Source organism: Typopeltis vanoorti, chromosome 21 (genome assembly GCF_054136105.1).
Source record: "Typopeltis vanoorti isolate ZY-2024b chromosome 21, IOZ_Tvanoo_1.0, whole genome shotgun sequence".
Classification (NCBI taxonomy): Eukaryota; Metazoa; Arthropoda; class Arachnida; order Uropygi; family Thelyphonidae; genus Typopeltis; species Typopeltis vanoorti.
The window spans coordinates 20,922,139-20,948,328 of NC_143569.1; the positions used below are offsets into that span (position 1 = coordinate 20,922,139).

The following is a 26,190-nucleotide window of genomic DNA, read 5'->3' on the forward strand; positions in this document are numbered from 1 at the left end:
CTCATCCACTAAAGGTCGCTTACCTATAGGACATTAGTATCATGGCTGGTAAGGGTAAGGGATAATTTTCTTTACAAGGAATTATTCCAGGGTAAAGATATGTGCAATACATTTCTAATACAGAGACTTAGCCTCTTCATTACCAAGACTGCACTGCGTGGCGAAGCGCCTCATCCTTTCAGAGGTGCCCCTATTTTCAGAGAACATTGTGGATCTAGACTGGAAAGTCGAAAATTATTCCAGAGGAAGGCAATGGCAAACCACCTCTGTACCTTGTCAGGAATATTCTATGAACATGCCAAAAATGAGAAAGTACGATATGGTGCTGGATGGTAAGACCCCCCCCCCCCAGGCCTGAAGGCATCCAACATGCAACTAACTGGGGAAGAACAGAGGGCTTCCACAAGTAGAACTAGTTTTTATGATGTGTCCAGGTCAAACCCAGAAGGAAACTTGGTCACAGTTGTTGCTGGTTGGAAAAGGGAGGCTCCCTGTTTCACAAGAAACCACACGATTGGAACGTGCAATGTTAGAGGTATGAACCAAGGTAAGCTGGAAATAATAAAGATGGAAATGGAGTGCAAGAAGCTGGATATATTGAGAATAAGTGAATTTAGATGGACAGGAATGGGCCATTTTCAGTCTGATGCGATGCTCAAGACATGAGACAAGTAGTAAAAATGGAGTATCTTTCTTACTCAGGAAAAAAGAAGGCTAGGTATGTATTAGGTTATAATCCAGTGAGTGACAGAATCATTTCTCTCAGAGTGAGTGGACATTTCAATGAATATGACCATCATTCAGGTTTATGCACCTACTACAGAGGCACCAGAAGAAGACATTGAAGAATTTTATGGCAAGTTACAAGAAGTGATAGATGCAACACCAAAGCGAGATTTATGGCTACTTATCAGAGATTGGAATACAAAGGTGGGAGAGACTGAGGAACAAGGAATAACTGGTCATTTTGGTTTAGGTATTCATAACACTTCAGGGAAGAGACTAGTTGAATTTTGTGCAGAGAATTCTTTGTTTGTTGCTAACACCTGCTTTAAATAGCACAAAAGAAGATTGTACACATGGATGTCACCTGATGGACAATACAGAAATCAAATTGACTATATACTTTTACAAAGAAGATGGAGAAGTGCAATTCAGTCTGTCAAGACTTTTCCAAGTTCAGACTGTGGAACAGACCATGAGTTATTAGTGGCTACGATACATGTAAAATTACAGAAACTGAGAACAACACAAATGTTGATCAGATATGATCTTGGAAATATAGCGACTGAATACAATATTAATATACAGAACTGATTCAACACACTCAATTTGTGTGAAAGAGAACCAGATGAACTATGGGAAGAAGTTTAAATGGCTGTCAGAAGATGCCATCAAAACTGACCAGGGAAGGAGGAAAATGAAGGCCACAGGAAATTTGCAAGAAGTATGGCATTTGAATGCAGAGCTTCAACGACAAGCGAGAAGAGACCAAGAAAAATACTTTAACCAGGAATGCCAACAAATAGAAAACCAAAACAAAAGATCTTTTCAAAAAGATCAGAGAACCAACAAGGTAACAATACTGAAAAGTAAACACAAAGAATATCTTACAAAAGACATCAAAGAAAGATGGAAAGAGTATACAGAAGCCCTTTACAAAAAGGACTCCAAAATTACTGAGAAATTTGAAGAGCAGGATTATACACAGGAGACAGTACCACTGGAGAGTGAAGTGAGGTGGGCACTGCAATAGCTATCCAGTAAGAAGGCACCAGGAGGAGATGGAATACCTATTGAGCTGCTCAAAGCCCTGGGAGAAGAGGCAGTTAAAATTTTAACAGCTGTATGTCTGCGAATATGGATCACAACTACGTGTTTAGGGAATGAAAAAAAAATTAGTTTATATACCTTTATTGAAGAAAGGCAATGCAAGAGAGTGCAAAATTTACAGAATTATAGCACTGATTTCTCATGCAAGTAAAGTCTTACTTAAGATCATTCAGAAAAGACTAGAATCATTCATGAAGAGAGAAATGCCAGATGAACAGGCAGGATTTCGAAAAGGCAGAGGAACAAGAGATCAAATCACCAATGTGAGATGAATAATAGAAAGAGCACAGGAATATCAAAAGAATGTCTACCTTTCATGTTAAAATGTATTTTCTTGACCACAAAAACTATGGAAATGACTTCTATTGGGATTTATTGATCAAGTATATTTTGGAAACAAATATGTTATACCAACTAGTTTCACCAACTGAGGCTGTTGGCATCTTCAGGGTACATAACTGATATAAGGCACTTAAAGCTAAAAATTGTTACAAACTATAAATCAACCAATTCCAATTATATTTGACAAAACAGAACACTTACAATACATGCAGAGCGTGTGCATGATCTCAATTGTTGTTATTTAGGAACGTTCTATAATTGGCACTATAATTTAGTTCTTTTATGTTTATAGATCTCATACGGGTCTTCCAGATCTCTGGCAAGATTAATGGTTCCTGTTTAAGTTTTGTACAGAACGGGCAACTGTTGTGGCTTCTTTAATAATTTGGGAGCAGAAATCCTCCTCCATGTAAGGAATGGAGCTTTTTTCCCATTCTGTGATATGGTTAGTTCTTGAGAAATGAAACGATAGACCCGAATTTTCTTCTATGTTATTGTTGACGTCTCCGATGTGTTCCCTTTGTCTAATCTCAAGGCTTCTTGAGAATATCTTGAGAATTATATTGGCCAGACTTCAAAGCTTTTGAAGTCTGGCAAGGCTTTTGACTCTGTAGATCATGTGAAACTGTGGAATGTGTTAAGAACAATGGGAGTCCCAGAGCATTTCATTATCCTTCTGAGGAATCTTTATTACGAACAAAAAGCTACTGTCTGAACAGATCTTGGAGAAACTGAGTATTTCACAATAGGTAAAGGGGTGCAACAAGGATGTATTTTATCTCCATACCTGTTTAACTTGTACAGCGGATGCATTTTAAGAATGGCAGGGGTGGAGGAGTCTTCAGTTGGAATTAAAATTGGTGGAAAAAATATTAATAATTTGAGGTATGCAGATGATACTACCTTGCTAGCAGAATTATTATTATTATTATTATTATTCAGGCCTCCAAGGAGTCAAAAGACTCATCGAGGGAGGTCCTTTCTAAGACATAAAGTCTGTCAAGACTCATCGAGGGGAGGTCCCCCCCTGAGAAACACAAAGTTTATCATACCACTCCTTAAACCCACTGACCGTTCTCGCTCCCACCACTCTATCAGGCAATGCATTCCACGGCTCAACCACCCTCCACACAAAGAAACCACTCCTTACCCTCTTGCTCACAGTTTCCTTTCGTAACTTCCAGGGATGGCCTCTTGTCATCACTCCTTCCCGCTGATCAACCAAGCGAAAGAACTCCCCAGTGTCAACCCTGTAACCACCTCTCAACAGTTTAAAAGTCTCAATCATATCACCTCTCCTTCTTCTATCCACCAAACTCTGCAGTCCACATTCTCTCAGCCGATCCTCATAACTATCCTTGTACAGTGCTGAAACCATCTTGGTCATCCGTCTTTGTATCCTTTCCACAGTTAATTTATCCCCTTCAAATCCTGGGGACCAAATCTGAGAACAATAGTCCAAGTGTGGTCTGATCAGAGACTTATACAACGGAATGATAACCCTCTTATCTCTGCAGGTCAGTGTCCTTCTCATAATAGCAGCAATCCTCTGTGTTACCTTCACCACCTTTGCAATATGTCCCCTAAACTTCAGGTTTCTATCAATCATCAACCCCAGATCTCTTGTCTCCCCTACTTCCTCTAGTATAACTCCTCCCATAGAGTATGCAGCATCCCATTGATGTTTCCCAAACCTCAAAACCTTACATTTTGCTGCATTAAACTGACACCCCCATTCATTTACCCGTCTATCTAGCTTATTTAAATCCTCTTGCAGGGCTACCACATCTGCACTATTACTAATAATCCTTCCAAGCTTCGCATCATCCACAAACAACTGAATATCCCCCTGCAATCCACTGGCTATGTCATTGATATAAAGGTTAAACAATATAGGTCCTAGTACTGAGCCCTGTGGGACCCCACTTGTAACCCTCTGCCTCCTGGAAACTGCTCCACCATACACAACTCTCTGATACCTATCAGACAGCCAATCCTGAATCCAGTTGACCAATCTGACATCCAGACCCATGTGCTGCAACTTAAATATCAGCTTATCATGTGGCACCCTGTCAAATGCCTTCGCCAAGTCTAAGAAAATTGCAGTATATGCCTTTCCCTCATCTAATGCTCTTGTAACTTTATTATAAAAGGCTAGCATATTGCTAAAACAAGAGCGTCCTTTCACAAATCCATGTTGATTCTCACAGATAACATTACCCTCATCTGCCCAATGCTGTACACGGTCCCTCACTACTTTCTCCAAGATCTTAACAACTACTGATGACACACAGACTGGCCTATAATTAGACACTTCCAGTCTGTTACCACCCTTATGCAATGGCACTATCTTACCTTCCTTCCATTCCCTGGGCACCTTTGCCAAAGCCAGACTTTCATTGAAAAGCCACGTTAAAGGTATTGTCAATTCCCTAGCACATTCTCTCAAAACTCGTGGCGAAATACCATCCAGTCCCACAGCTTTACTGACATCCAGAGTACTCAGTATCTGAAACACACTCTCCTCCTGTACCTCCAGACCTCGTACCAGTCCTATCCCTCTAGCATTAAAACTGACTCCTCTAGGATGAAATACTCCAATAAAGTGTTCATTGAACAATTCCACTATGTCCTCTGCATCAGTCACTCTATTCCCATTTTTATCCCACAATATCATTCTTCCACAGTCATTTCTCCTCCTACTGGCCACATAGCTAAAAAATTCCCTAGGATTTTCTTTGGATCTTAGGGCCAATCTCCTCTCATATTCCAGTTTCGCTTTCCTTACCACACGAGTCACTCTTCTGGCCTGTGTCTTATATTCCTCATGCATCTCTTCACCTGTCTCCTTATATCTCTTCCATAGCCTCTTTTTCGCATGCAATTCCTGTTTAATATTGTTTGTCATCCACTTTACTCCAAATTGCGCCCTCTTCTTCACTCGTGGTATACAACTTACCATTGCTGATAACAAATATTCTTTCACAATTTCTCACGCACTGGTGATATCCCGGCCTTCCAATTCCTCCCTCCATGAAACTTCCCGAAGTTGACGTCTAAGACTATTATAATCACCTGCCTTATAATTCCACATAAGTTCCCGTCTCTTTGATGCTCCTGCATGTCTATTCATTTTCCAAGTCAAAACCATATGGTCACTCTCTCCAATTGGTGGGAGAGACGTCAACTCAGTTATTATCAACTCTTCTGATGCTATAACCAAATCCAAAATTTTTGAACCTCTTGTTCCCTCTGTTACATGTTGCCTAAGACATTTGTCCCTCAAGAATTCTAGAAATTCCATTCCCCTATTGTTACATGCATCTTCCTCTCTCCAATTTATACTACTGAAGTTAAAATCTCCCATAACAATCATTCTTCTTGCACTTGCCAAACTTAGCTGTCTAAACATCTCCTGGTCCCCATCCTCTGTGCTCCTGGGTCTGTAGCAACACCCCACTAAATATCCTGTCTTGCCTACCTCTACCTCACACCATATGCTCTCAAAATCATTTGTCTCACTTCCTTCCAAATTCTCCACTCTTAGAGGACATAGGTCATCACTTATCATAAGCAGCACCCCACCACCACGCTTTCCCCTCCTATCATGGCGAAAAATGCTATACCCAGCGACTTCTATTCCTGTTGTTATATCCCCTTCTGTCAACCACGATCTCAGTGATCGCAATAATTTTTGGCCAGGCTGATGCTATCTGCGCCACCAATTCCTCTCCCTTATTCCGGATACTCCTGGCATTAGTATACAGCATATAAATGCCATTGTTTCTATACCCAGCATTATCCCTTCTAGACTCCACTGGGCTCAGTCTTACCTGACATTGTCTCCCTTCTCCCAAGTATCCATTCCCACAAGAGGCCACCCCTGCTATCATCCTCCCTGGGACACACTGACTCGTTCAGAACAGCAATCTCTCCAGATGCCTACGTCCTTCCTCATTCAAATGTAAACGGTCTCTCGCAAACAACTCCTCTCTTTCCTCAAACGCACTCCAAGCATCCACATATGCCAGTGCTCTCTTGTCACACATTCTCGCTATTATGCCATTCAATATCACTGCTCTTCTGCTCAGCTCATCATTATCATACCTAGGCAACACGCACACTATTTTTCCTCTCTCTGTCTTCTTCCGTACAGTCTCAAGCAAAAATCTCATATCTCTCGCTGCCCGACTTACATTACCACTCAAGTCATTCGTTCCTACCATCACAATCATCTCATCCACCCTTTCACTTCTCTTAATTGCCATAGCCACCCTTTCTATTGTTCCTCCTGGCAAACACTCCTCACGCATCCTATCCTGAACACCACAGATCATTGAGTCACCATACATTATACCTCTTACCATTCCATCGCTCCTATTGTTTCCATTCTCTCCTCTTCTTTCATTCCCATACCTCTCTCTTCTACTGTTTCCATTCTCTCCTCTTCTAGCACTCCCATACATCTCTCTCATTCCCTCTCTCCTACTGTTTCCATTTTCTCCACTTCTAGCACTTCCATATCCCTCTCTCATTCTGTCTCTCCTACTACTGTTTCCATCCGCTCATCTTCTAGCATTCCCATACCTCTCTCTCATTCCATCTCTCCTACCGTTTCCATTCTCTCCTCTTCTAGCACTTCCATATCTCTCTCTCATTCCGTCTCTCCTACTGTTTCCATCCTCTCGTCTGCTAGCATTCCCATACCTCTCTCTCATTCCCTCTCTTCTACTGTTTCCAATCTCTCCTCTTCTAGCACCCCCATACCTCTCACTCATACTCTTTAAATTCTCTCTCTCTCCTCCTCTGATTCGCCTTGCATTCATCTCTTCCATTCTCCTAATCTTATCTTTCATACTTCTGCTCTCATTCACTAGACATTCCACCTCCTCTTTCAACTCATCTATCTCCCTCTGCAGGTCAGTCACTCTTAATCTAAATTCACTCTCCCAAACAAAACCATCTCCTAAACTTCCACAGTCACTCACACCTTCCACACTATCAACCATTATTTTCTCATTCTCTCCTATCATACTACTTGTCTTCCTACATTCATTCTCCGTTCCTGGAGCAACAAAGTCGGATATCGATATATCTAATGTACTTATTTCCTCCAACTGCCTGCATTTTGCGCACATACGCTCTCCACTCTCTTTAACAAACCACATATGTAATTCCTTAGAAGCATACATGCCACAAGTACTGCATGCCACAAAGTCCCTTATGATATTGCTAATAATTGAGTTCTTAAATGGCGGAGGACTTGGCGTTACGCCACTTGCGACTGCTGCTGAATCCACCATCATTCCTTACTGCTGAGTAGTGTAATCCTTAATAATTATTCAATTAATAAATAAGAGGGGAAAAAAGTACAAACATCAGAACATTTAAGTACTAATATAATTAAATAAAATGAAATATAACTAAATACAGTAACTTAGCTTCGTTTTGTCTTCCACCGTTACGCGTTCGATTCTGACGGTACCAACATATATTATATCGCGACAGTAACTAACTTCCGAAAAACAACCACTGAAGTACACTCGTATTCAGAGAAACAATTCAGCACTCAAAAACGTAGAAAAACGGGAAAAAAACGGGCTATTCACCGATTAAAAATCACTTTCTTCTGCACAGCTCAAATTCACCGCCACGTGCTACGGCGACGCTAGCGCCACACACCAAATGAAAGAAGATTTGGAGGAACTTATTATGAAAGTTAAAGAAGAAAGTGCTAAATATGGTCTTTAATTTAATCTCAAAAAGACAAAAGTTATGGCAACATGTGAACTTAACGATTTTGAAGTAGATGGGGAGAAATTGGAAGCAGTTAACACTTTTGTGCTCCTAGGATCCCGAATTGATAAAGATGGTTATTGTACTGAAGAAGTTAGAAGAAGATTATCACTTGGAAAGAAAGCAATGACAAATTTAAGCAAGATCTTTAAAGATATTAGCCTTGAAACAAAAATCAGAATCGTGAAAGCAATAGTATTCCCTGTGGCACTGTATGAATGTGAAAGTTGGACCCTGAGAAAGAGTGAAAGAAGGAAGATAGATGCATTTGAATTATGGGTTTGGAGATGCTTACTAAGAATACCATGGACTGCAAAGCAAACCAATAAATCAGTGATAGACAGAATAAATCCAGATTGCTCCCTCGAATCTATGATCATCAAGTAAAAATTATCATTTTGACATATTATGCGAGCAAATGACAGTCTGGAGAAGATGATGATGCTTGTTAAAGTTGATGGAAGCAGGAGAAGAGGAAGACCAAGAATTGGATGGAGTTAAAGAAGCAGCTGGAGTATGCTTGGAAATTCTAAAAGACATGGTCAGGGACAGATCTGAATGGAGAATGTATGTTCATAGGATCACCAGGAGTTGAAAACGACTTGATGGAACATAACAACAACAACCATGGCTGGGCTAAGGATTTTTTTCTATTTGTATTAACTTTTATAATTTTTTGCATTTTTTATTTATTGTTTGCCTAGTCTGGAAACTGAACTCTAGAGACCAAACATGGAACTTTTTCTTTCAAACAACTTCAGGCCTCCAATAAGTGGAGTGGTCTTCCACTGAGCAGTGAAGTTCATCTACCACCTCAAGTTATCTAAATTCCTCTAAAGACACCTAAATTCATATACCACCTAAAACACTTTATATTAAATGAACTGTTCTAGATAAACAAAATATTATTATTATATGGGCGCCTCCATGGAGTCCAAAGACTCATTGTGGGAGACTCAGTCTATCCACACAATCCATTATACCTCTCCTTGAATCTATTAATAGAAAAAGAACTCACAACTGACTCTGGCAACCCATTCCACTCATTCACTACTTTCCAAGCAAAAGATCTATTTCTCACACCCCCTACTAACCACACCTTTATTCAACTTTCAGGGATGACCCATTGTTCTGATCTCTCTAGCCAAATGCTGAAACATTTTCCCTGCATCTATCTTTTAAAATCCTTTAAGCGATTTAATTGTTTCTATCATATCCCTTCTTTTTTTTCTATCAACTAACTTCTGCAATCTACACACCTTCAATCTATCCTCATAGGGCGCATTCCACAGGCCGCTCACCATCTTGGTCACTCGCCTCTGAATCCTCTCCATCGTTTCCTCTTCCTCAAGAAACTCAGGGGACCAGACTTGAGCACAAGAAAAGTAGTTGGAGTTTAGGCAGTGAGCAAACAATGAGGTTATATCTTGTGGGAACAAGGTACTTAAGATGTCAATGACCTGTACTACAGGAACGTTTGTAAAGAGAGAGGTGGCATCTAAACTGGCTAGAAGATCATTATCCGATATCTTGATGTTTTTTAGCTTTTCCACAAAATGTCCGGAGTTTTTAATGTAACTCTCTGAGTTGTGGATGTGTTGCTGTAAGAGTTTCGAGAGATGTTTTGACAATAAGTAGGTAGGAGAGTTGATTGCATCAACGATTGGGCGTAAAGGAATACCATCTTTGTGCACTTTTTACACGCCATAGAGTCTCGGAGTTAAAGGATGCATCGATTTTAGTTTTTTAATCAAGTCTGTTGGCCAGTTGGATAAATTGCATAATAATTCATTGGTATCATTGTGGTTTTTTAATGTTGGATCTACTACAGGAACAATTTTTTAATTGTTCCTGTAGTAGAGGTTATTGACATCTTAAGTACCTTGTTCCCACAAGATATAACCTCATTGTTTGCTCACTGCCTAAACTCCAACCACTTTTCTTGGAAAAATAAGATCTATCAACAATTAACAGGCTTGGCAATGGGGAGCCCACTCTCACCTTCATGTGTTGACTTCTTTATGGAAGACTTAGAAAACAAAATCTTATCGCAAATTTTTCCTAAACCTAAAATTTGGTTTAGATATGTGGACGATATCTTTATCGTATGGAACAATAACAAAGATGACATATATGATTTTCTCAAAAAGATCAACGCCTTCCATCATTCTATTAAATTCACTCTGGAACTTGAAAGAGAAAAACAACTATAATTTTTAGACATCTTAATCAAAAAACAAATTCATGGCAGTATAAATCTATTGGTGTACAGAAAACCGACCAATACAGGTCACTACCTACATTTCAACTCCTCCCACCACATCTCACATAAACTCAGCATTGTACACATCTTAAACAAAAGAGCGATTTACATCAACGGACAACAAGACCCTTCAAGATGAGTTAAAATTTATTTCCAACAATCTATACTTGAACGGCTATCCAAGAAGACTAGTCAATAAAGTCCTTTTCTCTGAACCACCACAAAGAGAACAAGAAGATATTCAATATATAAAAACGATTGCAATTCCTTTTGTAAGTGGCATCTCCAACAAGCTCGCCAATCTCCTCAAACAAACAAAATAAGAGTAACATTCAAACCAATAGAATCTATTCATAAACTACTAAGATCGCCAAAAGACAACCATCCTTTCTATAAATATGCTGGAGTTTATAATATTCCATGCTCATGTGGCTCTAGTTACATCGGACAGACTTCGAGAAGCCTCGAAATCAGGCAAAAAGGAGCACATTGGCTATGTCAAAAACAACAGACAGGACATTTCTGGCCTATCGTCTCATTTCTCTACAACTAACCTTGTCTTCGAGTGGGACAAAAGCTGTTCCCCTTACATAGAGGAAGATTACCATTCAAGAATTTTCAAAGAAGCAGCCACAGTCGCCCGTTCTACTGTCAACCTTAACAGAAATCAAGGCCTAATACTCCCAGAGATATGGAAAACCCTAATCAGAACCTTAAAAACGGAAGAAATTAACTTTAATACAAACTACAGAAAGTTCCTCAGCAACAGCTAGCTGATCTTGTACACGCAATACGTCTTTCACTCACGTTCGATACTATTTTATTTGTAATTATTCTAGTCAGTTTTTTACAGTTAATCTTGTCAGTTTTGCAGTTACGCATAATTGTGAGATTGTTTAAACCTCTATGTAAGTGCCCTGAAGATGCCAACAGATAAGTGTGGCGAAACTTAAAAAAACTTGGTTCAGTTAATAAAATTGATCAACACTTGATCGGTAAACCAAATATTATTATTTACTAATTTATGATCAAGAAAATAACCTTCATGATCATTGTGTAGCCATTTCCTTTATCCAACTCAGCTGTTACTCTATTATAAAAAGTTAGTAAATTACTAAGGCATGACCGATCCTTCACAAAGCCATGTTGACTCTCATACAGTATCATATTTTTATCTTCCCGTTCTTGAATTTTCTTTTTACCAATTTTTCTAATAACTTTACCACCACGCCTGAGATACTGATTGGTCTGTAATTTGCTACTGTAGTCTTAGAACCTCCCTTATGCAAAGGAATAATTTTGCCCTCTTTCCACTCCCTTGGAACTCTACCAGTTTGTACACAAATTCACATGGAGAGAAGAGGCTAGGAATAAGAAAATCTCATTGACTATGTTATTGTAGATAGTGATGTTTTCTTCCTGGTGCAGGACACCAAAGTGTACAGAGGATTTGAAATTGGAAGTGATCACTATTTAGTCTTGAGCAGGATAAAATTGATATTTGTAAATTTAGGGACACAAAAACACATGTGTTGAACAGATTATTTTGTTAATTACTAATAAAATAAAACTCGATGTTTCGACCCCTGTATCGAGGTCATCATCGGAAGAATACAAGTGTATAAGTCTAAAAGGTAATGCCACGGTCGAAAAGGACAGTGACCATTTTTTCGTGATTATAATGTCTTGGTTATTTTTTTAAGGATTTAAGGGCTAGATTTTCGGTTTTATTTAAGTTGGTGCTTAGTTTTTTGTTTGAATTTAGCTCCATATTTATGCCCGGTTGGAAAAAGCCTTGTTACGCGAACAAATCTACGAGGCACGTAAAAATCTAGCATCCACCCAGGCCAAAGTTCTACAACTTAAATTAGAGCTATCTGACTACGTTATTCCAGAAATTTGGGAGATTCTAGACAGGATCACAGATGACTCGGCCAAGCACTCATTATTGAAAAACAAAGAAAAATTAGTAATGAAATTTCAAGCCCTACAACAACAGAAAAGCACAAGACCATCAAGACACCATAACGAAAGGAACAGCTAATCACAAACCGACATCATAAGGAGCAGCCAATCACCCGCAAACAATGTTAGGAGTAACCAACCACCGTCGGACCACTGCTTGGTTATCAACCAATCAAACCACAATCTCACCCAAGGTGAACTCTCGCTACTAAAGAAAGGTTTGAACTACGCCATTGCTCCGAGGTCAGTAAACAAACTTGATATCGTGTATTATATCGAGAGAGGTTTAAGATCCCTCCCGACCATTTTGGCTGATAAAATACGAATGGAAACATCATGTATACTAAATTCAAACAAAAAACTAAGCACCAACTTAAACAAACCAAAAATCTAGCCCTTAAATCCTTAAAAAATAACCAAGACATTATAATCACGAAAGCAGATAAAGGCAATGCCACTGTCCTTTTAGACCGTACAACATACATTGAAAAAATGAACCATTTAATATCGGGCCACAGCACCTACCAAATGGTAAACTACAACCCCACAAAATGTAACAAAAAGAAAACAACTGAATTAATCAAATTCGTCCACACATGGCCTGAAGAAACAACAAAAAAATTAATACCTCATTATGCCCGTGTGCCCAGAATTTATGGCCTGCCAAAAATACACAAACCAGGCACACTGCTACGTCCAATTGTTGAAGGAATTGACAGCCCAAATTATCACTTAGCCAAAAAATTAGCTGCCACACTCAAGGAATTGGGTAGGTCAGCCCCCTTCCTACATAAAAAATACACAACATTTCATTAATAAAATTAAAAACATTACACTCAACGACCAAGATTTATTAGTCAGCTTTGACATAACTTCCCTTTTCACCAATGTCCCAATCAATGACACGATCTTGCTCCTACAGAACATATTTCCAGATGACATCACGGCCCTCTTTGCCCACGTGCTCCGCTCCGGATATTTTGTGTGGCAAAACAATTTTTACCTTCAAAAAGAAGGTACAGCCATTGGCTCATCACTTTCCCCCCCAATAGCTAACTTTTATATGGAAGACTTTGAGCAATGTGCTCTAGAGACAGCATCTCTAAAGCCCAAAATTTGGCTCAGATACGTCGACGATATTTTCGCCATTTGGCTCCCATGGCCGCAAAGTTCTAAATACATTCCTTAGCCACCTAAACAAACAACACAAACGTATCCAATTCACCATTGAAATGGAAAAAAACAACTCTCTTCCTTTCCTAGACAAACTTGTCACATTTCTTCTCTCTGGCTCTCCTTCTCAGTTTACCGCAAACCTACACACGCACAGGCCAATACATACACAAAAATTCTTACCACCATCCAACACAAAAATAGGTGTCATAAGCACTCTTAAACACAGAGCCCTAACTATTTGTTCTAATGAACAGGCTCTAAACCTGGAATACAAGATCATCAACCAAACATTTTATCAAAAATGGATACAGTAAAAAAACTATTCACAAGAGCCTCCATAAAGATACCAGTGAGAACAAAAAAGATTTCAAGAATGCTATTGCCATTCCTTATGTTAGAGGCATTTCTGATAAAATAGACAGAACACTATGCAAATACAACATTAAAACCACCTTTAAACCCCCAAATAAGTTTAGACACCTACTCAGTTTTTCTAAAGATCCTCTTCCACACCTAGCCCACCCAGGGGTATACAAATTACGATGAACATGTAACATACCATACATAGGGGAAACAGGGCACGAACTATCCCAATCAGACAAGACGAACACTTGTATTCTTTTATGTTAACACTTGTATTGTAGTATACACTTGTATTCTTCTGATGATGACCTCGATACAGGGGTCGAAACGTCAAGTTTTATTTTATTAGTAATTTAAAAAATAATCTGTTCAACACGTGTGTTTTTGTGTCCTTAAAGTTACAAATATGAGTGCTGATCACCGTATAACCTTAAAAGAAAGGATAAAATTGAATTTCACATTGAAAAGAATAACATGTTAGAAAGTTTTAAAGCGAATAAAAGTCGAGCAGCTCTCAGATGTGAACTGTAGACTAAAATACGCAACGATTATTGAAGAAAAAATGAAAGAGTTTGAGAACAGGAACTAAACTTGGAGATTCAGTGGCAAGCCTTGAAGACAACACTGATTGATTCAGCCAGAGAGGCATGTGGTGAGATTGTCTGCAAAGATAATAAAATCAGAACTCCATGGTGGACACGGGAAGTTAAAGAGGCAGTGAAGGAAAAGAAGAAAGCATATCAAAAGTTCCCTCTCAAATAAGTCAGCTTTTGCTCTTAGAGAATACAGAGACAAATGTAAAAAGCTAAACACTGTGTAAAACTAGCTAAACAAAAGCCATGGGAGGACTTTGGCAAGAACATAGAAAATAAATATCAAGTAGGTGGCAAGATATTTTGGAGGTTGTTGAAGAAGCTTAGAAATGGAGGAAAGAGTTCTGTAAAAGGAGTTAGAGATGATAAATGTGACATGAAAATGGAAGAAAAAGATATCCTTGAAGTATGGAGTAATTACTTCGAAAAATTGCTAAATGAAACAAGCAATGATAGCACAGTGGTAAAAAAACACTCAACAGGCATACAGTCAGGAATACATATCCATACTTGAAGTAGAAAAAGCCATCAAAGGCTTGAAATGTGGAAAGGCAGCTGGAGTAGATGATATTCGACCAGAAATGCTGAAGTATGGTGGTATAAAAGTCTTACAGTGGCTGCACTGCATAGTTCATAGGCCTGGACAGAGGGATGAATTCGTGATGATTGGAGTAGAGCTCTCTTAGTACCCATATATAAGAAGGGAAATAAAACTGAATGTGAGAATTACAGAGGTATTTCCCTACTGAGTGTTCCTGGTAAGATTTTTCAAGTATAATTGAGAAATGGTTGAGAAGAATTGTGGAAGAAAAGCTCGGAGAAGAACAAGCTGGATTCAGGCCAAAGGCTGTCAGGATCAGATTGTCACTTTATTTAGCAACTCATATGTTATAGTATAAGTTCTACATCACTTCAACCTGAGTATTTCTGGGTCTGGCTCCCACCGACAACACCTCAACAAAGGTTGAAACCAGTCTGGGTAGTGACCCCTCCCCCCCCATAATGTATAACATCATACATGTCTGCTAGGAGATGTGTTTTACATTATGGAAAATACTAAGGATAGTGATTAAAGCTTACTCCACCTTTACTATGAGTTGCCCCTGTCATGAAAGGTTTGCTTACGTTTGGATTCGCCAAAACTTTTATAGGTTCTATATTTGGCATGAAACTCTTGTTTTTCTATTCGGCTTTGAAATAATCTTCTTCTTCTTCTTCTACGCGTTATTCCCGCTTCCTATGCAGGGTCCGCGTGTTACTTTTAGATGCGACTTCTTGTTAGTACTACTCCCAACCGACCCGTCGCCTGGTCTGCCGCTGGGGGGGGGATATATTTTTGACTGTAGAGGCGTATGTTCACGGGGCCGGTTTGCCTGTTTGCGGGATGAAAAACGCCAGATAAACTGGCGGAAAAACCCTACTGACCGCGCCCAAGACCGGCTAACTTGGCTATGCCTGAGGAAGATCCTCAAATTCCTCACGTCTACAACGGGATTCGAACCTGGGACACTCCTTCCTATATATCTTTGCGAAGCGCAAAGCCACTAGGCTAACCGTGCGGTCTTCGGCTTTGAAATAATGTTGGATTTAATATCCACTTAATTTGAATAACGAAGCTAAAGATTTGGAATAGATGTTGGTGGATAGAAAACTAAGTTCAGAGGGCATATTGCAAAAGTCACCAAGGATGTTATCACTGCTCTTTATAAGACTTTGATATGGCCCTGTCTTGATCACTGTACATGGGTGTTGTTTGTTGGGTTTCTTAGGGATGAGAAAATGGAGAGAATCCAGAGGTGAGTGACCAAGATTGTAAGTATCTATTCAAGACATTGTGTCTGCATTGCAAAAAAGTTTTTTTTTGTATAACGAAACCTGTGCAGTATCCATAATTATAGAAACACGTGTATACTGCAGTAAAAATAAATTACTTGTACAGACACTTTGTCTTGCATAGTGTAAAGACATCATCAATGTAAGCAGAGAACTGTAGTAAGGAATTTGAATAGTAGAGCACTTGCATTACATTGGAATCCCTCTATATATACAGTCATGTGTTCATTGGTTAAAAACTATTGTGCTAAAATTAAATTAGATAATTTGAGTTTAACGGTTAAACTCATTTTCCACACTTTAGTAATTGTAATGCAGTCATTACAATTGAAGTTAGGTCAATGAAGTAGAACTTCAGCACTTTCTTTGTATAAACATTCATGTTTATACAAAGAAAGTATAATAGTTCTGTGTTTTCCCATTGGATCTGTGTAATAGTTTTGGTGTTTCTTCATTGTATCATGTGGCTAGTGGTTTCAATCCTGTGTTGTGTTAGTCTTGTGAAGTTTGAGCTGGATGTGACCTTTATGTTCAGAAATACATTTATTGATTGAGCTTCCAGTTTGTGCACAGTAAGGCAAATTGCATGAGCATGGTACTTAGTATATGTCAGGTAGTATCATTAGTGAGAGTTTGTCTTTTTGGGAAGGTAACAGATTATGAATTTGATTGATAGATTCGTCAGTAGTGATGAGCTTATATTTTCTCAGCAATACCTTTTGTATATGGCATTGAAGTCCTGTGGAGCTCTTCTTGCATTGGTTGCTCTATAGGACAGCTGTTAATTATTTTCTGTGTTATTCTTGAGTTGCATCCATTAAGTAAAGCTGTTTGTTAGAAGTGGATCTATTATATTCCAATTGGATATGTACATTTAGAAAGGAAATTCCTTTTTAGTGATTCTTTATTTCTATCATGAACTTAGTAAACACTAGGAGAATCATCAAAAGGAATTTTCTTTTTTAGATGTACACATTCACCAGGAACATGATGGATCCACTTCCACTTTGTTTACAGAACACCAACTTTTACAGGACACTATATTGACAATACAGCCAACCATTCATCTCAAATATATGATATCATAAAACCTTTAGTGGCTAGACACATAATTTTCCCATAGGATCTCTTAAACAAGAACTGGAAACTATCAAATTTTTACTTTTTTACAAACAGTTTTACTACATATATACAACTCAAGAATAACGCAGAAAATAATTAACAAATCTCCTATACAGCAATCAAGCCAAGAATTCCATAGGACTTCTATATCATATATTAAAGGCATCTCTGAATGAGTCGCAAAAATTATGAGAAAATATAAACTCATAGCTAACTACTAACTCCTCGACCAAATTCATAATCTATTACCTTATCAAAAAGACTCTCACCAGTGATGCTACCTGGTGTATACCAAGTACCATGCTTGTGCAACTTGTTTTGCTACAGATAGAAAGATCAGTCAATGAATGTACTTCTGAACATAAAGACCACATCTGGTTCATCAAAACCTTACAAATTTGGCTTAGCACAACATAGGATTGAAAACATTAGTGAGATCAAATGGGAAAACACCTAACTATTACACAGATCTGTGCATAAACATGAATCTTTAAACGTGGATCATTGGCACTCTCTTTATTCAAGAAAGTGCCAAAGCCTATTTCATCGACCTAACCTCAATTGTGATGTCTGCCTTACCATTCCTAAAGTGTGGGAAATTTTTATCCTTAAGTGTATTAAATAAATTTGTATTAAGTTTAATTTTTAAACTCGAATTACCTAATTTTATTTTCAGTCCAATAAAGTATACATGTTATATTGGGATTCCAGTGTAATGCATGCTATGTAGCGTTTCTTTCATTCAAATTTCTTACTATTGGTCTCTTCTCACACTGACATCTTATGATACATAAGATAGAAATATTCATGCAATAAATTAATTTTTACTATGTTACAGAAAGAAGAAAAGAGTGGGATGTGATAGAATAGTTTAAATTCCTTAGTTTTATAAGACTGATGTTTGATCATATTGGCTATAGGCAGAAGAAGGAGGGTGTGATTTCTGGAAATTGGAGTTAAGGGTGTGATATCAGGACTAAATTTTTTGCTTGGGGAGAGTGGTGAATGGAATGGGTTGCAGTCTGTTTAGTGCTTTGTTGGTTGAAGGAGAGGTATGACAGGTATTGTGTGAATGGTGTTGAGCCTGCTGCAATGAGTCTTTAGAGTACATGGCGATTTATTGTAATAATAACCACCACCAAGGAGTCCAAAGTCTCATTGAGAGAGGGCACTCCACAGCTCTCCGTTTCCACCACTCAACCCATCTACTACAGAACCGCAACTATCATCATCATCTACACTAGTTCCATCTACTGGCCACCACCACTAGTATTTTCACAGACAATCACAAACATCCACGCTCATGCCTGGATTCAAACCTGCATCATAAGTCATTCACATTTCTAGTATTTATGACATTATATTCTGGCATTATTTTCCACTTCCTCAGCATTCTTGATGTAAAAAATGTATTCCTCACTCCCTTCATCACACATTTATGTAACTTCAGGGATAGTTTTTTCTCCTCTTGCCTTTAACGCTATAATATCCCTTCTGAATGAATGTATGTTTCCTATGTATAAACCTCTGTTCATGAAAAACTTCACTTGAGAAATTTTTGTTTACTCCTTTCTGGGTAAAGGATGAAAACAAAAATATAATTTCTTGTGAATTATAAGTGATTCCCTTCCTTACTAATCCTGTAAATCCTGTCATCAACTTAAATATGTCTCATATCATCACTTTTCTGTGACGCTAAGCTTTGCAAGTTACATTTCTTCAACCTTTTCCCAAGTTTTCTCTCAAAATTCTCTCAAGTCTGATATTGCCTTAATAATTTATCTCTGGATTTTCTCCAGAGTTCTCTCATTACAATAAATATTGGTGAAGAAACTTCACAGAACAGTGCTGTAAAAGGAGTTAGAGGTGATAAAGGTGACATGAAAATGGGAGAAAAAGATATCCTTGAAGTATGGAGTAATTACTTTGAAAATCTTCTAAATGAAACAAGCAGTGATGACAGCATAGTGGTAAAAAAACACTGACCAGGCATGTAGTCAGGAATACATATCCATACTTGAAATAGAAAAAGCCATCAAAGGCTTGAAATGTGGAAAGGCAGCAGGAGTAAATGATATTCGACCAGAAATGCTGAAGTATGGTGGTGTGAGAGTCTTATAGTGGCTGCACTGCATAGTTCAGAAGGCCTGGACAGAGGGACGAATTCCCGATGATTGGAGTAGAGCTCTCATAGTGCCCATATATAAAAAGGGAAATAAAACTGCATGTGAGAATTACAGAGGTATTTCCGTACTGAGTGTTCCGGGCAAGATCTATGCAAGTGTACTTGAGAAACAGTTGAGAAGAATTGTGGAAGAAAGGCTTGGTGAAGAACAAGCTGGATTCAGGCCAAATAGAGGCTGTCGGGATCAGATCTTCACTTTACGACAAATAGTGGAGAAAGCATGGGAATATAACAAAGATCTGTATTTAAGTTTTGTCGATTTGGAAAAGGCATATGACAAAGTGCCAAGAGAGAAGCTATTCAATACGCTGCAGTTATATGGTGTCAATGGGGCATTATATCAAGCAATACTTAGTCTTTATTTGAGTTGTAAGTCAGCAGTTAGAATTGAAGGAAGTACAGGAAGATGGTTTAATGTTAAATCTGGTGTGAGACAAGGATGTACATTATCTATATGGATCACATTATGAAGGAAAGTGGTATTAAACATGATATCAAAATTGGAGATGTTAATGTCAGCTCTTTGCTTTATGCGGATGATGTTATACTTCTAAATAAATCTGCTACAAATCTGCAACATTCTCTGACTAAATTGAATAACTGTTGTAATAGATATGGTATGAAGGTCAGCAATAAAAAAACAAAGACAATGAAAATAGGCAGAATCATTGAAAATGTCAACCGTGTTGTGAATGGAGAACCAGTGGAACAAGTAAAACATTTCAGCTATTTAGGCACGATTTTTACTGAAGATGGTAAATTAAATATAGAAATAGACAACAGAATCAGCAAAGCTGGTATGGTGGGAAGTCAATTGAATAAATTCATACAGAATAAGAGAGAAATTAGTCAGAACACCTAAATTAGCTGTATACAAGACAGTGTTCAAACCAGTTTTAACTTATGGATCTGAGAGCTGGATCAGAAGTAAAACACTTGACCAAAGACTAGAGACCACAGATATGAGAGTCCTGAGAAAGATTATAGGCATGAACAGATGGCACCAATGGCAATATCATATTAAAAACGAGGATATTAGGAAAGAACTTGACATTGTCAGCATCCAGGAATGCATTAGCAGAGTTAATCTCAGGTGGTATGGTCACTTAAACAGAATGGGCGAGGAAAGATTAGCAAAACAAGTGTTCTCTGCTAGGTTGGCAGGAAAACGACCCAGAGGAAGACCAAGATATAGGTGGATTGATACGGTACAAAGTGCCTTAGACTAGCGCTTCCCAAACTGTGGGCCGCGGCCCCCTTGGGGGCCGTAGGTTTTGTTGAGGGGGGCCGTGAAATAATGAAAACAAATTTAAAATGTTTTAAGACTAAGTAGATTTTTTTTATTTTAAAAGAAACGTATTGAACTTTTATTATATATTATTTCTTCTTTGTTATTTTTTATATTTTAATGGAAAAATTCACACATTGGTGTTGGTTCACAAACTTTGCTTCCTGCGTATTTCGGCGCTTAATGAATATTAGTAAATATTGCTTATTCATGTTTCATTTCAAAGCAGTGGTTAATTGTATTTACTTCGAATGCTCTCCAGGGAAGCTCTAAATCTTCCTGTCCCTTTCATCACACGTTCATAATCAGGGACTGTTGATATTGACTTTATATACATATCAAAACTCGTTTTATATTATCACTGTCATCCGAGCTAGTTTTCTGTTATCAATAAAAGTTTTGCATATACTTCACACATGAAAAAAAGCTTAAACAAGTTCGTGTGGGGAGATAGTAACTCGCTTGCAGTGGTAAACAATATGCCCTCCCTAAGAGCCGCTATACTGCAGAGGCAATAAAAACAAGTACTTTTATTATGCCAGTGAATAAGGTATGAGGAGTCTGTGTAATATATTTCTCAACAAATAGTGCAATTAGAGACAACTGGAATAAAAACACACTCATTAATGAATCACATGTCCCCTCATACAGAAACTATGCTGTATAGACTGAAACAAAACCATATGTTGCATGGGTAAACACAGCATCTAACTGAAAACTATTGTTATTAATTAGATGTGTGTGAGTTCGATTTCCCAAGGTAGCAATAAAATTCAACCTAACGTGTTAAAATTCGTAAAAGTGTTAAAACTAAGTAATATATATATATATATAATGACTGTTATGGCAGTTTCACATATGGAATTCGGTTGAAGAGAGTTAGCATTTAAATTCAATTGTCAGCTATGCTTTTATCTTTCGGTTGTGCGATCTTTTGTTAATACTGCACCAATCATATTCACGTTTTAATAACCTGCCTTTGCTGTCTATTTCGCGTTAAGCTTAATTACCTTAAAGGGAGAAAAGTCACAAAAGGGAAAAATGTTCCTGGTCTGGGGATTTTCCTTATTCAGGTAATATTCACTAATTTCATGTTATCAGTCTGTGGTGTGCCAGTATCGGTAAGTGGTGATATTATTTGATCTATTCTACGTTAAAAAATTTAACCCTGAGATGGATAAGTGGCTCATAAAAAAAATTCCCGCGAACAATCAGAAGAAGCAGAAACAGACTCAAAAAAAAAAGGACAGTATTATTTTACCAGAACAGCCCGCATCGTCTTCAGAACCAAATGGTAAGAGGCAAAAAATGTAATATATGCATTTGATTTTTGCAATATTCGCTGTGTATGTTTTGTATTGAATATAAATACAACAAATATTATAATAATATATCTCTCTATTACGATTTTTTTTCGAGGGGGGCCGTGAAATATTTTAATTTTTGCAAAGGGGGCCTTGACATCCAGAAGTTTGGGAAGCACTGCCTTAGACGATAGAAATATAAGATCTGATAATGTTGGAGTCTTGACAAGTAACAGACTGATTTGGAGGAAAATTGTAGATAGGAAATTAATAATGATGTAATTTTTTTCATGTAGTACTATCATATCCTGTACACCCCTTGAGGGTACATAGCAGGAATTTGATGATGATGATAGAATTTTAACTTTGATTTTAGAGTTTTACAGTTAAAAAGAGCTTGAATTTAGATTGCTGCACTTCAATAGAATATTTAAAAGCAGTAAACATGAAATGAAAGTTCTCAACAATGAAACACTATCTTTTGAAACAGTGAATATTCTTTGCTTATTTAATCATATTATCATACTGTTTTCTTATATCTCTTCTAAGATGTATGGGATTGAATTGCATTTGTTTACCTGGTAATTTTCTGCATGGTTTCTCTGAAGATAGCTAAAATTATGTCTGTGAAAGTGTGAGATATATATCCAAATAAAAAGTGGATTTCTTATTTTTATATATTTTATCATACATAAATACATATTAATGTCTCATTTTCATTAGGTGTGATGTTGCTCCTGATGTGAATTCCACAATGTGCAGTTGTAATGATTGTGAAGCTGCTTGTGGTTTGGATATGTCATCTTTTCCAGTCTTGCCATCAGATGCAGAACCATGGCTTCTTTTAGAAATGGATGGATCATTAGTTATCACATTGATTGTGTGTTTTGCTTTGTTTGGTATTATCACTATTGTCTTCTGCAGAGGTAAAAGAACTTCAACCATAATAAAAGGTATATTTTCTTCTTTATTAATACTTGACAGACAAGAGAGTACCTGATGCTGGACCATGCCTTACTTCATGTAATATTCATCTGTTATATTATTTGTAGACTGGTTCCTCCTCTTCTTTCTTCTCTTCTTGCTCCTTGCCCCCAGTGCTATTAGGGAATTTGAGGGCTAGGGGTGAATCTTTTCTATTTTGCTGTGTCATTTCATCTTATGCACTATTGTGAGGCACAAACCTGTAAAGCCAAATTCCTCCCTATGAGGAGAATGTAAATAATGAATCAAGTAGAAAAATTACATACTGGCTCATCCATCACCCAGCATAAAAAAGGGACACGTCCTGGATTTAGGCAGAGGGTATATGTCGAAAAATATGCTAGTCTCCACTATCTACAATGAAACCACCTATAATGCACAATGACAGAAGGATATTAATAGGAACATATAACTGCACATCTCTATGAAATGATGATAGATTGGAAGAACTGATGAAGGAATTGGACCATATGAAATGGGATGTTGTGGGCCTAACAGATATAAGAAGGAAAGAAGAAATTCTCATGCAATTAAAAGATGGACAACTTGTGGCATAGGATTCCTAATAAATAAAACACTCAAATACAACATACTGTTTGTTAATAAAATAGCATCATATGAAGAGACTTAATTTATAGCTGACCTAAGTCTCTTCATATGAGGGTGGTTTGAAAAGTTCTCGACCTAACAATGAAAAAAAAAACGAATTTATAATTTCAAAATTATTTTTATTTTTCAACATAATCTTCCTTAAGACTAATGCATTTATTCCAGCTATGCTCCAGTGCCATTATCCTGCCTCTGTAGTGGTTCTCAGTAAGATCTGCAAAATACCCATCTACAGCTGCAATCACCTCTTGATTTGAAGAAAAACGCTGACCAGCAAGGAGGGATTTTGGGAAGAGATAGAAGTCACAGAGAGCCAAATCTAGGGAATAGGGTGGATGTTCCAACAATCATAGTGCAGATCCTTTAATTTTCCCATTGCCAAAACACTTTTGTGGGCAGGCACATTGTCCTGATGAAGGATGATTTTTTTCTTCTGCAAACCAGGTCTTTTCTCACAAATTTTTTCTTCTAGTCTGATTAAAAGGTCGGAATAATATTCCCCAGTTATCATTTTATCCTTTTCAAGATAATTAATAAACAAAATGCCTTTAGCATCTCAAAACACTGATGCCATGACCTTTCCTGCCGATGGAACCGACTCTGTCTTCATTGGTGCTGAACAACCAGCTTCTTTCCACTGTTTTGACTGCTGTTTGGATTCTGGTGTGTAATAGTGAATCCAAGTCTCATCCATAGTAATAAATCGATGCACAAATTCAGTTTTATTCTTGTTAAAACACTCCAAGCATTGTTCAGAGATTTTCATGCGAGTGCGTTTTTGATCTGATTTTGATCAGATCAAAAATCACAGCACCCATCTTGTGCAAAGCTTTTTCATATGCAATTCTTCATGCAAAATTTATTCTACACATTCTTTTGAAATGCCTATAGTCTCAGCAATTTCACTCATATTAACTCACACCAGTCATCCAATACCATATCGTGCACTTGTTACACTTTTTGGATGTCCTTCACGTGGATCATCTTAAAGACTGGTACAGCCATGTTTAAACTCGGCAGCTCATTTCTTAATTGTTGAAAATGAAGGAGAAGAGTGCCCATAAACTGTTATGAACTTCGAATGAATTTCCTTTGCCATTAAACCTTCTTTTACAAAGAATTTTACAACTGCACGATACTCAATTTTATCCATTTCAAGGGATACAGACAACACTTTTGCTTTAGACCGCTGTATAGAACAAGCTACTTGATAGAATGACTTGCAATTTCACATGGATGCTTATGACAGATGTACTAACTTAGATAAAAAATCCCTTGCTGATAGTGTTGCCATATATGGTTGAGGCCGAGAACTTTTCAGACCACCCTCATAAGTAAAAGATACCAATCGAAAATTATACATATATATGCCCCAACCATGGATCATCCAAATGAAGAGATAGAAGATTTCTATGAAACATTTGAATCCACATTAAATAATTCTAAAGAATTCTACATAATTATAATGGGTGACTTTAATGCCAAGATTGGAAGCAGAGATGACCTTCTGAACTCCATCAGTAAATTTGGATATGGACAGAGGAATGAAAGAGAAGAAACACTTATTGGATTCGCAGAAGAAAATAACCTCTTTATTATGAACAGCTTTTTCAAGAAGAAAATCAACCAAAAATGTACTTGGAGAAGCCCTAATAGACAAATCTGTAATGAAATAGACTTCATCCTCTCCAACAGAAGATATATAATAAATAATACCCAAGTGCTTAATAGATTTGCAGACTAGTAAGGGCAAAAGTATGGATTTAAGTATGAATGGAATAAGCTCATAAAAAAAGAGTCCAATTTAGTGAATCTACAAAACCTCTACCACAATTAAAAGCTGTTATAGAGAATTACTCAGAAATTGAACTAAAAAAGTTAAACACAGCTACTTCCATTGATGATGCTAATGAAATCTTAACCAAATCTCTCCTGAATTGTGCACTAGAAATAGGAGGTGTAAAAAGGCACCAAAGAGAGGAAAAACTAAGACAGGAAACCTTTAATCTGATGAAGAAAAGAAGAGATTTGAATGAGACCAATAAAATAGAATATTCAGAAATTTGTAAAACCATATGCAAAAGGATGAAACATGAAATTAGATTGTATAATTAATACTAGGAAAATTAAAGAAACAGTACAAAATAATATTAATATGAAGGTCCTAAGATGAACATTATTAGTTGGTACAAAGGAAATAGCTGCTGTAAGAGGGAAAAATGGTGAACTTATAAAAAATATAGTTCAGTATAAAATTAAGGAATTTTATACTGAACTCTGTGAAGACAAAGACTGAGACATCCAAGAATCAACTATGGATAATTCAAGTGAAGAAGAATACGATGCCCCTGAGATCTTACAAGGTGAAGTGGAAATGGCACTGTGGGAAATGAAAAATGGAAATGTCCTGGGGAGAAGATGGAATTATGGTTGACTTCTTAAAACTGGGAGGAAGCCCTGTCATGAAACAACTGACTAAACTCTTTAATAAATGCCTAAAACAGAGAAAAATTCCAAAAAATTGGAACAATTCA

The 26,190-nt window shown here is 37.5% G+C and overlaps 1 protein-coding gene across 5 annotated transcripts in view; it reads left to right on the forward strand.

The window, feature by feature from the left end:
- The window catches only part of LOC150094665 (NPC intracellular cholesterol transporter 1-like), a 537,686-nt gene that overhangs the window by 136,592 nt on the left and 374,904 nt on the right, over positions 1 to 26,190 (forward strand). For 4 of the 5 annotated variants that reach the window (XM_090411500.1, XM_090411501.1, XM_090411502.1 and 1 more), the window contains exon 6: positions 22,787 to 23,016. In XM_090411500.1, the coding sequence (XP_090267626.1) occupies positions 22,787 to 23,016 (230 nt within the window). The remainder of the gene's footprint in view (positions 1 to 22,786; positions 23,017 to 26,190) is intronic. The other variant, XM_090411503.1, reaches the window with a different exon arrangement.